Source organism: Eutrema salsugineum, unplaced genomic scaffold (assembly GCF_000478725.1).
Source record: "Eutrema salsugineum unplaced genomic scaffold, Eutsalg1_0 scaffold_6, whole genome shotgun sequence".
NCBI lineage: Eukaryota > Viridiplantae > Streptophyta > Magnoliopsida > Brassicales > Brassicaceae > Eutrema > Eutrema salsugineum.
The window spans coordinates 961,656-973,844 of NW_006256547.1; the positions used below are offsets into that span (position 1 = coordinate 961,656).

Sequence of the window (12,189 nt, forward strand, 5' to 3'; positions counted from 1 at the left end):
TGAAATCTAATTATTGATTTGTAAATCGAAATCTATGTTTACCTTCATAGACTGTAGATGTCAATTAAAAAACATTGATTTAGTGAGTACAGGTTGATAGAACTGGATCCATGCAATAGCACGTGCGTGCGCTTAAAGGAGATGCAATACCAATTGGATAATTAATGAAAAATTATGCCAAACTTTTATTAGATAATTGTTTAGGGGCGTTAAAAGAACTTAGAAGTAAAACAACCTTTGGCCCCCATCGTTAGACCATATCCGATTGATTATATAATAGTATAATATTATGATCCTTGTGACCAGTGACCACAGATATGTGCTCATGTATAACAGTATAAGCATATATGCGAGTGTTGATTGATAAGACGTTTTGGGTCATTGTTTGCGTCATACGACCATGTCACTTTATTTTTATTTTTTTGGTCAAGACCATGTAACTTAATTAGGTTTATATTCTTAAAGTAATTTTTAATAGTTTAATATGTAAATGGTACAGCGATATCAATAGCGTTGTATTGGCAAGCTAATACCAAATCTTATTAAAGAATTCGAGTGCTTTAAGAATTATTCGAGAAGAGATTCTCCATAAAGAAAAGAAAGATTACCCAGCAAATGAGAATACTAATTAGAATATTTTTAAAAACGGATTAATAAATAAGTCATGGGATCCATGCCCCTACGGGGCTCGGAAAAGACTTCATAGAAGTAGATCCCACTTATCCACTTAGGTGTAAAGGTGTCATGCTTTAATTAGTTGAGTAATACACTAAATACTTTAGATAAATATTCGAAACTAATGTCAGCTACTAATCTATACATGTTTCCAATCGAAATTAGACTCCTAATAGTCGACAAACACAAAAACAAAAGGACTTCTAGTCGTCTAAGCATTCGACCTGTTCTGTTCAACAAAATGAAAATCGTGTAAGCGTTTGACAAAAAGTTATCGTCTACGCATTTTGGATAATCTTTAGAATTATATACGTAGCTTTAAAATATATTTACAAAATTATTAAAATAATTAATACTACGTGATTATAACGCAAAAATATGGTACGGCCTTCCGGGTAGAAGACTTACAAATAAAGAATACAGGAGAAGCTAACTAGGAGAAGACAAAAAATAAATTCATAAATTAGTACAGTTTACTATGTGGAATATTAGTTTCAACTTTCTTTGTTCTTTCGACAACAATTTGTAATTTCATTTATGATATACACCGATATATACCGAGATAATTTCGAAAATACAAGTAAAAGTTTTTGTAGGAACACAGAAAGAGAGAAAAAGTTGAAGTAATTAACGGAATTGGAAACTATTAGTCTATCACGATTTAAGATTACCTCGTTTTCTTCTCTACGTTTACTTTTCTTTTGGATTTATCATATATCCATTAATCCCCACAAGCCTTAATTCGAGGTCATATTGTTTTTTCTTCCACGCATGCTTTTAATCATATGTAATCCCCTTACTCATCATTGTACTCATCAAAAAGAATTACGACATAATCTAGCAACAGAAAAAGTTGTCATAGTGTGTTCCAATCGATCCAATAGAATTTTTAAACATATAAAATACAGAATAAATTGAGACATATGTCAATTTAAAGCGATTATAGATTTGATAAACTTAATATTAATAAATTAACATAAATTAACATTACAAGATTAGAAGAACTTATGGAAAATGATCAAATATATGAAATAGAATAAATTGTTAATTCATCATTTTTTTCTTAAAGTTTATCTCTATTTATTTTATTACATAAAAAGTCGTAGTGTTGATGATGAACTTTGAAAAACAAAAATTTATAACATTATTAATTTATAGAGGTTTTTTGTTAAATTCTCAAATTAAAAGTTTCTATCTATTCTTAATCAGAAATAAATAGCTCACTCAACGATGCACATGTATATGGGAAATAGTAGAATGAGAAAACATTCAAAGTTGGGTCCACTCTTCATCGAATTAGGCCCATGTCATAAATCTGGAAACGATACTAGTATTGATAATTATTGGGCTTAGTTTAGCTATTTAGCTTGAATCAACTTGAGTAAGTATCACAAAACATTAAGAGCTTAATACATTTGTAGCCTGTAGGGTGTCACACTGTCCGACCCATAGTTTTTAGCTTTAACCTGGGACTGAAATTAGCTTGTATTTGAAATACTATGGTGGATTCACATATAATATTTAGAAATAGAAGTTAATATAGTTAATGAGAGATGTTAGTAATAACCATTAACAAAAAAATTAGTTGTAATATATGAATATTGCAAATATTTTACGAAATCTAATTTGACCAAGCTTTTTCTTTTTGAACAGAAACCATGTCTACAATGAAAAAGAATTGTAGTAATCCATAAATCGATGACACGGACCTTGGAAAGCACTCAACAAAGCTTCCACACAAAATTAAAAAAAAAATTAAGCCCTGATTTATTACGACGATAAACCTGACTAATTTTAAAACATTTTCATTGGAATTTAAAGTTATAATAAAACCGACCGTGCCCACCTTCTCACGAAAACCACCTGTACCAACAGATTCGCCACGATTAAAATACCATTAACCAGACTTTATTATATTAATAAAATAATAGTATTAAATTGAGAAATATTGACCGAGCCTTATCCAAAACCGCACGTCAAAGCAGTATAAATACCTCCTGGGTTGAAACTATCCAATATTGGTATAGAACCAGAGATAACCGAACGTGAGAGAGAAGAGATAACCGAAGATAACCGAAAGCAAGAGAGGGAGCAATATCGATCGATTCAATGGCGGACATAGCGATTTTGGTGGCGGAGGAGTACGAGAGGAGGGTGAGACACACGGCGGGTTCGAGATCAGCGTCGGTGGAATTTGATTGGTGGAAGAAGTTTCCGGCGAAGATGACTGTAGGAGTCAACGAGAAGAAGATAGAGAGTTTGATGAAGAAGTTTGAGGCTAAATCTCAGTTTGCTCTCGCCATCTCCAATGGCTTCTTCTCTGCTTGATACCACTTTGTTCATATGTAATTTCGTTTCTTAATCTCTGCTTTTTGTTTTTTCTTTTGCTTTGTGCGTTTTATGTAAATAAGTAAATAGGAACCAATATCTGAATTAATCAAATGTAACTTCTTTCTATTTATATAATCAAACTATGGATATTACTGTCTTCTTTTATCTCGGAATTTGTCTCCTCCGGCGAATCAACGAAAGTGAAAGATAAAGCAAATCTCAGGGGCTTCGCTGCTTACGTGGAAAAACTCCTGGGAAAGAATCCTAAATTTTTAAAACTTGATCATCGTTATGCTGTGTTGAGAAACTTCGGCGTAAATTTTGCAGTTCGACCCTTAAATCCCGGATTTCTTTCAAAAGAAGTATCATAGTTTCTTACGTGTAGGATTACTCCTTGTTTTTAAAATAAATCCCATAGTTGCCTTATCGGAAACATTAGAGAGCGAAGAATGGGAAGCAGCGACGAGATGCCAGTGGTTCTCATCACGGGATGCTCACAGGGAGGAATCGGCCACGCGTTGGCGCGAGAGTTCGCGGCGAAAGGCTGTCGAGTGGTGGCGACGAGTCGATCGCAGAGCACGATGGCCGATTTGGAGAAAGATCCCAAGTTGTTAGTGGAGGAGCTCGATGTTCAATCGGAGCAGAGCGTGAGCAATGTTTTGTCCAAAGTTATCGACAATTTTGGTCAGATCGATGTTCTCGTCAACAACGCCGGAGTTCAATGTATCGGACCTCTGGCGGAGATTCCGATTTCAGCCATGGAAAACACCTTCAACACCAATGTCTTCGGTGAATCACGATATTCCACCACGTGTTTGTTAGAATTCCTGACTCAATTTTTAATGCAATTCAAACTCTTTCCCATTTCTGATTTTGCTATTGCATTGACTGACTTTTAACTCAGTGAACTTTCTAATGATTTGGGCTGTGACAAAAGTCTTTCAAGAACTGAACTTTTCTAGAGCGATTTGCAGGTTCCATGAGGATGACTCAAGCTGTTGTACCTCACATGGCGTCTAAGAAAAATGGAAAGATTGTGAACATAGGAAGTATCAGCATAATGGCACCAGGACCATGGGCTGGGGTTTATACTTCATCAAAAGCTGCTCTTCATGCTATTACAGACACATTAAGGTTTCTCGGTTTCAGCAATCTCTTTTCATCAGATTGATTCATTATCATCTAACACTAACTTGTTTTGAATGTGTTCGTCTCTTCTCCTAAGGTTGGAGCTCAGGCCATTTGGGATTGATGTAATCAACATTGTCCCAGGAGGTATTAAATCAAACATAGCCGACTCAGCGATAACGAGCTTCAACAATTTACCTGAACTGAAACTATACAAACCGTTCCAGGAATCTATCCGTGAGAGGGCGTTTTTGTCGCAGAACATTAAGCCAATACCAGCAGAGACATTTGCGAAGGAGACTGTGTCCGTAGTGCTGAAGAAAAACCCACCGGCTTGGTTCTCTACAGGACGGTTATCCACAGTCATGGCGATCATGCACCATATGCCCATTTTCATCAAAGATTTTCTCCTGACTAAGAGCTTTATGAAAAACGGATCAAAAGCTACTAAGTAGTAGACTTCTTGGTTAAACGAAACTGTTTAAATATATCCAACAAGTAAAAATGTTGACAGGCTAGATACAAGCATAGAAATTATATATTTATAATTGACCATAAGCCCGAAGTAGCCCAAACTCCAGTAAGCCCATGTCTAACCCCAGAAATAGCCCAAACACACCAGGTAATAAAACTATCTAAAGCTTCCTAAAGTTAAGAATGGTGTGGAAATCTTGTGTTCTTTTTAAGAAAATCAATATACTATGCATTAAACTCAATTATAAATTCGAATTTTAGTTGAATTATCAAGATTACATTATAAATTGATCAATTACAGAAAATAAATTATTCACGTGCACAGTAAATTTAGACTACTCTTGATAAAAGAAATTTAGATAGTTACTATGTTCTAGTTATTATGTTCTGACCAAGAAAAAAGATAGTGATTATGTTCTTAATTAGTAATTTGAACAATTGACCCTGAAAAAGAAAGCAATGAAGCGTTCTCAGAATGCATGAACTATCAGAGAGCGAATACAGTATTCCATGGTCCACGCATGTTAATTTTTACGGTCAAGATTTTCGAAAATATTAAAATGTCAAAGTTAAAATTTAATCATAAAACAAAAGAAAAAGAAGAAAGTCAGTAGGCCACAAAGTCCTTCAGTTCAGGAGGAAGAAGACGATTCTCTTTCATCTCATCTTTTTTTTTTCTTCTTCGTCCCAAAAATTCTCGAAGGCACGAAAATGGATGAAAATCCCTAATTTTCCGAAACACCAAAACCCCAGAGAGAGTTTTCAGAAATCATACTCACAACGAATTTCTGGCCGTTGATTTTTGCAGATGGGTAAAAGCGGACGGCTCAGATGGAACCCTTTCAACCACAGATCGTCTTCTTCCTCCTCATCTTCAAGAGGACAACAGGACCAGCAGCAACAGCAACAACCTCCCGTCGAATTCCTCTGTCCGATTTCAAAGTCAATAATGTCTGACCCAGTTGTTGTCTCTTCCGGTCAAACCTTCGAACGGGTCTGTGTTCAAGTCTGTCGCGACCTAGGCTTTGTACCCAAACTCGACGACGACGTTGACGACTCTCGACCCGATTTCTCAACCATAATCCCCAACCGGAACATGAAATCAACCATCGATGGTTGGTGCGATAGCGTCGGCGCCGAGAGACCTCAGCCGCCTGATTACTCCGCCGTCGAGAGGAATTTACGGCAACAGATGCCGTCGTCGTTAGATGTGGAGATTCGTGTCTCCGAGCAGGAGCTTCTCAGAGCGGTGGCGGACCGAGCTCCGATGATGATTCACCACGCTGACTCCGAGGTCATGGGACGGAGGAGACCGGCGGGAGATTTCAACTCCACGAGCTCTTCTGACGAATCAGTAATCGTCGTTCAAAGCCCATTCACTCCACTTCCTCTAACGACCCGGCCCGCTTGCTTCTCTCCGTCGTCTTCTTCTTCCGAAATCGAAACCCTCCTAACACAGGACAATTTCTCCTCTCCTTCAAATTGTCCCGAAGAGGAAGAGATCTACAACAAGCTTAATAGCACTGATATATTCGATCAAGAGCAAGGTCTGATTATGATGAGAAAAATGACTCGAACCAAAGACGAGGATAGAGTCTCACTTTGTTCCCCTCGGATTCTCGCTCTGCTCAAGAACATGATTGTTTCGAGATACAGCCTAGTGCAGACGAATTCTCTAGCCTCGCTCGTGAATCTATCGCTGGAGAAGAACAACAAACTGACGATCGTACGGTTAGGATTCGTTCCACTTTTGATCGACGTCTTGAAATCGGGAAGCAGGGAAGCGCAAGAACATGCCGCAGGGACAATCTTCAGCCTCTCATTAGAAGACGACAACAAAATGCCGATCGGAGTTTTAGGAGCGCTTCAGCCACTGCTCCACGCTTTACGAGCAGCAGAGAGCGATCGGACGCGTCACGACTCAGCTCTCGCGCTCTACCACCTGTCACTGAACCAGACGAATCGATCGAAGCTCGTCAGGCTCGGAGCGGTGCCGGCGCTTTTCTCGTTGGTCAGGTCCGGTGAATCGGCGAGCCGAGCGCTGCTGGTGATATGTAACTTAGCTTGCTGTAGCGAAGGACGATCGGCGATGCTGGATGCGAACGCAGTGGCGATTCTCGTAGGGAAGCTAAGGGAGGAAGGAACGGAGGAGTCTCGTTCGTCTTCATCGGCGCGCGAGAATTGTGTGGCGGCGCTGTTCGCGTTGAGCCACGAGAGTCTTCGATTCAAGGGGTTGGCGAAGGAGGCTAGAGTAGTGGAGGTGTTGAAGGAAGTGGAAGAGAGAGGAACGGAGAGAGCGAGAGAGAAAGCGAAGAAGATTCTTCAGTTGATGAGAGAGAGAGTGCCCGAGGAAGAGGAAGAAGACGGCCAAGGATCCGTTGATTGGGACAGAGTCATCGACTCGACCGGTTCGATTCGGTCGAGATTCCAAGCGGGAAGAAACCGAATGATCACTCAGAATTCTTCTGGCTTCTAATTCTAAGATGAAAACAAAACAAAAATTTGAAATTTGATATATGCTTGTGATTAATTTTTTTGTAACCTTGTGTCTCGAAAAGAATTGAAAAAAGAGCATGAGTGATGTAAATACGTGTTTTGAGCATTTTGTAATATAAATTTTTAGAAATCCAAATCTGCGTAAGCAATCTTGGATTCAAATGTTTCACTAACGAGTGAACTTCTTGTTTTATAATCAGCTTTATTTCCTCGTTTTCCAACTTAAATGTACACACAAACATAAAGTGTTTATGAATTTATTTGAGACAATTGGTCTTCACTATTTAACGTTAACATCAAACAAACAGTAGATTAACTAAACAGCTTTTGTTACAATGATTTGTAAGACAAAAGATTACATTTCTACTTTCTACAATGCATCATCAAATAAAGAAAGTGGGTCAGCAACTATCTAAAACTAAAACTAATCAGACTTAAGGAAAATATTAAAAAAAAAAAAACAGCTAAGAATGGTGTGGAGGTCCAAAATACATGATACCAGGTGGCTGAAAACTCAGACCTTGTTGCGATTGTGGCTGAGCTGCGGTTGGTTGATTACTGATCAAATGTGGCGGCAACGGTCCAGGCGGCATTAACGGAATGTTACCAAACCCATAAGGTAAAAACTGTTGTTGCGATGCGGCTGCGTTCGGGATCATATGATGATACTGAGGATTCGGAGGAGCAAATGCATTTGTGTCTGAACTATTTGATTTGGTTAAACCTGAAGTCTGTGTAGCCTCGGCTGCAAATGAAGACAAAACTGAATGCATTATCATTGATGAATTCGTTGATGCAGTTAGCATTGCAGCGATTGACGCAGGTGTGATCTTCCCTGATTGACCAGATGTTCCCTTGTTGTTTTTAACCGCTGTTTCGTCACTGAGCCGTTTCTGCAAGTTTTGAGCTTCTTTGGTCTGTTCTTGCGCTACCTGGAGAATACGAACAAGAATTGGTGATTCATGAAATACCATTTTGACATCAAGATTGCCTACTTTGGGTTGACCTTACCTGTATCTGAGATTGCAGATTCTCCAATTCAGATTTCTGACACAGAAAACTCAGTAAGTAATTGAAATGTCCAAGCAAAAATAATTGAACTTGCAAGAGTGAAAAAGGCTTTAACTTGTTCACGTAGCGCTTCTTTAAGATGATGTACGAGGGATGTTCTGCATTCCTCAACAGATTTAAGTTTCTCAACAGATTGCCTCAGAATATTTTCTTCTTCTTCCAATTCTTTTGCCAATGTTTTTCTCTTCGGATCTTTTGCTGAAGACATTCAAAGACTCAGAACCAGTATGTGTTTCATAGACCCCAACGCAAAATAGAAGACTGTTTGCTAATATTTATTACCAGTGGAGCAGGCATCTTCAACATCTTTCTCCATCTTTCGGATACGTTTAACTGCAGATTTGCATTTGTTCATCTCTGTCTCTTCGTTTGAGTTCTCTGCACGAACCATATTAAATGCAGATACTATCTTCTCCGTTATACCTCCGTTTGATAATTTCTGGTAGCAAAAAAGAAGCAAGTGGGGAGATATTAAATCTTAGGTAAGACTGAGAAAACTCCCCAAAACAAATAAGTACGGTTTGATCAGAGAAACATATTTGTATACCGTTTTGGCAGATTTTGAATCCCGTTTAGCATATTTGGATCCCCGTGATCGCTTTTTACTGACATCAAGTGGTGGAGGAGCTTCTTTTGAGAGCATTACATCTCTAAGTCTCTTTGAACGGGACCCGAAGACTCTTCTCTCTTCCCATATAGTAACCTAATAATCACGAAGTATCATTCTTGAACCAGCAAAAGACTCCCAAGAACGTAAAACTTTTTCAATAACTAAGAGAACCAAGCATTAAGCTATTACATAAGACCCATATTTCATTCAAACAATCAAAAGTACAAACACCAATAAGCTAAAGTACTTGAACCAATGAATCCAAAACTTCGAAAAACATGTCCTTTCGCCAATCACTCAACATACTCATTCACAATGGTTTACTAAATCCAAAATCCTAATTAAGCACGCAACCAAAGAATTAAAAAAAAAACGCCAACTCCACTGCTATTCATTTACCAATCTCGAGACCAGGCCTTTTCTACGGTCATCTCCCAAGGAAACAAGATCTTTGAGAGCCCCAGGGAGTACTTTCCAGAACTCTTGCACGAACTCGTTACCCTGACGCGTGCTGTTCTGAATAATGTCGTTCGCAAGGTACAAGAGAGGCACTTTCTGGACCATCTCGGTACTGTGAAACTGTTTTTCCCATGTCGTAACCACTAACTCAGCTTCGTTACGATGGACTATACACCAATGTGATAGAGCTTATCCAAAAAGGGTCAAGAACCAAACAATCAGAATTTCAATATAGTAAACCCACATATGTAATCAAACAATAAGATGTCAGATTTAAGTAGACCTTTTAAAAAAAAAAATGAAATTGGAATGTTTTCTTGCTTCAAAAAAAGGATACTTTGGATGGATTGCTGAGTGCTGTTGAGCTTGGCTTATCAATCAGTATCTCTTCACTAAATTCACTACTCATCCCAACCCAAATCAAGAACGAAAAACTCTAGAAACAAGAAGAAGACAGTGATCTCCAAAGAAAATGGAGAAGAACTGAAACCCTCAATGGTAAGGCTAAAACAAAAAGTGATATTGATACAGTTTGGCGGAAGCAAGAACCTATTTCTTATATATCAACGGAAAACCCGGGAGCGGAAGATAAATCTCAAGGCGGAGCGTAAACCAAAACCTAAAGTAGAGAGGTGGAGAAGACGAAGAAGACGACTTTGACACACGAATCAAGCCCTAATCCTTAGAGAGAAACAAGGAGCGATAACCACAGGGAAGAAAATCAATGAAGGTGTTCTCTTTCCCTTTGTTCTCAGTTCCTAACACCATCAGTTTCTTATTTCTTATTTCATTTCCCGTTTTCTTTTATTTCTTCACTTTTTTTTTTCTCTGAATGATTAACCAGCAAGAAAAAAAAAAAAGTTTTTTAGCTATGGAGACCATAGTTATGCAATCTGGGCGTGTTGACGAAAACGAATGTTCTTGGGCCTAAATTTGATATAATGGGCTTATTATTCCGTATCTGGGCGACGAGATCTAAGCATTTAGGCCCAAGTCATATTTTTTGCTAAGAAAAAGGGGTTGGAATTGATAGTATTGCATTATGTGGATGTGCCCCCCAATATGTAGAAGAACCATTTTGCATTTTATGACCATCATCTTCTCGTTCAAGAAGAGTCATCCCCAAGAAGTTCTGATTTCACACACAACACGAAGAAGCCATTCCCAACCTCCCCAAAAAAAAGAGAAAATTTTGAATCGACGTAGTAAAGTAAGGTGTATAAAAATGGGTCGTATTGGAGAAATTTTCAACGAATTTTGTTTTTTTTCTTATTAGTCTGAAAATTCGACAATTATTTTGTTTCATTTCCAAAAAGTAGGAAAAAAAAATGTTGAGAAGTCAAAATCTTTCGCGTCTCCAACATAATGAATAAAGACACCTACACTGGACAGGATCAGCTGTGGTTTGGTTTCATGGGAGACAAATCTATTTCGATACCACGAACGAAATACATCTAAGCCTAGAACCTAAACATATGAAAACGTGATTATTATTTTATAGAGCATGACTATGACTAGGGCTTTGAATGGGATGCAGCAAAAACACAGAGTAACTGAATATAAGGATCATCTGCATTTTATTTACCATTCATATCTTAAAAAACATAGATCAAAATTACAATAAAAAATTGATAATCTGCATGCTGATCTTTATTACACTGAATAAAAAATGAACTGCATCATTTTTGAACATGTTCACCCAGTTCTGTATTTTTTTATATTTTCTAATTATTTTATTTATTTATATTTATGTTTTATTGATATGCATAGTTTGATTGATTTGTATTAATTCTATTTCATTTGCATAATCTGTATTATTCCATATTTGTTCACCCATTGGAAGCCTATATACGTTCATTAGAGTTTATAAACTAAACAAGAAGTCAAGCATCACAAATGACCAAATGAATATAAAGCTGATTATATTAGTATTATATTAACCAAATGACTAATATTTTGTTGCTGTCTAATCAGCTGATATAGCGTTGGAGTTGACATTTCCCCTACTTTATGGACATGATTGTCCGATTTACATGAATATCGAGAGTAATGGCCCCCTTAATTCCCTCAATTCGAAAACCGTAAACCTAATCTATTGATTTAAAACGTTATTATAGGGTCCAAATTTGACGTAAAGTCGATTATTAGTGGGGAAATTGTATCTGTTTGAGTATAGATTTTATATATAGGGATAAGTGTAATAGATGGTAATGAATAAAAAGGTTTCTACCTTTTCAAAATTTACGAAATCGGTAAAGGGCAAAATAGTGGGGGCGAAGCTACTGCTAAAAAGGCCTGTCCTGTCGTGCCTATGAAAAACGCATTATATAATTTTACAACTTTCTATTCTTTTTTTCTCGACTAGTGGATCTTGTACTAAAATACGTATAGTAGTTTTAGAATTTTACAGTTTAGATGAAATTCGCAATTACACTTACATAGAAAAAAATCCAAAAAAATGAATTACTTTTTTGTATATACGATGATTTCAACTAATTTGATTCCGATATTTTTCATAAACTTAAGAAATTTTGAAAATATATTAACTTTTTTATTTGTATGACGTAACTACAGATCGTCATCGTATATTCATACGAATTATATAGATATATGAACGTGAAAACATCATTGCAAAACAACAAAACTGAAAACTGCTTTTGTTTTTCCTTTTATTCTCTCTCTATCTCTCGTGTTGGGATATAATTGTTTGCCCCCTAAATCTTCTAAAAATCCTTTGCCTAATCATTTGGATTTCCAATCTCCATAAAGAGACATAAAGAAAGATAGTTTTATTTCACAAAAATCCATGTTTTTTCAATCATCAAATTTGTATATCTAATTCATAAAACTGATAGATATGCATCGAAAGGTTTTTTCCTTTTTCTTAAGTTGCTTACTCTACTTTATTGGCTTTTCTAAAAGCATTTGTAAATAATTAAGTGGGA

The 12,189-nt window shown here is 37.0% G+C and overlaps 4 protein-coding genes across 4 annotated transcripts; 3 read left to right on the top strand and 1 right to left on the bottom strand.

Annotated features, from left to right (window-relative positions):
- Positions 1-2,698: 2,698 nt before the first annotated feature.
- On the top strand, positions 2,699-3,150 carry LOC18011749. Its single transcript, XM_006394004.2, has one exon. The coding sequence runs from the start codon at positions 2,785-2,787 to the stop codon at positions 3,001-3,003; it is 219 nt and encodes a 72-aa protein (XP_006394066.1). The 5' UTR covers positions 2,699-2,784; the 3' UTR covers positions 3,004-3,150.
- Positions 3,151-3,455: 305 nt separating this feature from the next.
- On the top strand, positions 3,456-4,694 carry LOC18011601 (NADPH-dependent 1-acyldihydroxyacetone phosphate reductase). The gene is made up of 3 exons (XM_024151669.1): positions 3,456-3,795; positions 3,981-4,140; positions 4,232-4,694. Exons 1-3 carry the CDS (start codon positions 3,456-3,458, stop codon positions 4,587-4,589), a joined length of 858 nt encoding a protein of 285 aa, XP_024007437.1. The 3' UTR covers positions 4,590-4,694.
- A 520-nt stretch (positions 4,695-5,214) lies between these two features.
- LOC18011602 (U-box domain-containing protein 38) lies at positions 5,215-7,334 on the top strand. The gene has a single exon (XM_006394006.2). It carries the CDS (start codon positions 5,417-5,419, stop codon positions 7,082-7,084), a length of 1,668 nt encoding a protein of 555 aa, XP_006394068.1. The 5' UTR covers positions 5,215-5,416; the 3' UTR covers positions 7,085-7,334.
- Positions 7,335-7,476: 142 nt separating this feature from the next.
- LOC18011727 (regulation of nuclear pre-mRNA domain-containing protein 1B) lies at positions 7,477-10,035 on the bottom strand. The gene is given in 8 exon segments (XM_006394007.2): positions 7,477-8,036; positions 8,116-8,151; positions 8,231-8,373; positions 8,458-8,614; positions 8,723-8,878; positions 9,185-9,432; positions 9,582-9,617; positions 9,620-10,035. Coding segments are annotated over 8 exon segments (1,278 nt in total). The 5' UTR covers positions 9,654-10,035; the 3' UTR covers positions 7,477-7,568.
- Positions 10,036-12,189: the final 2,154 nt, after the last annotated feature.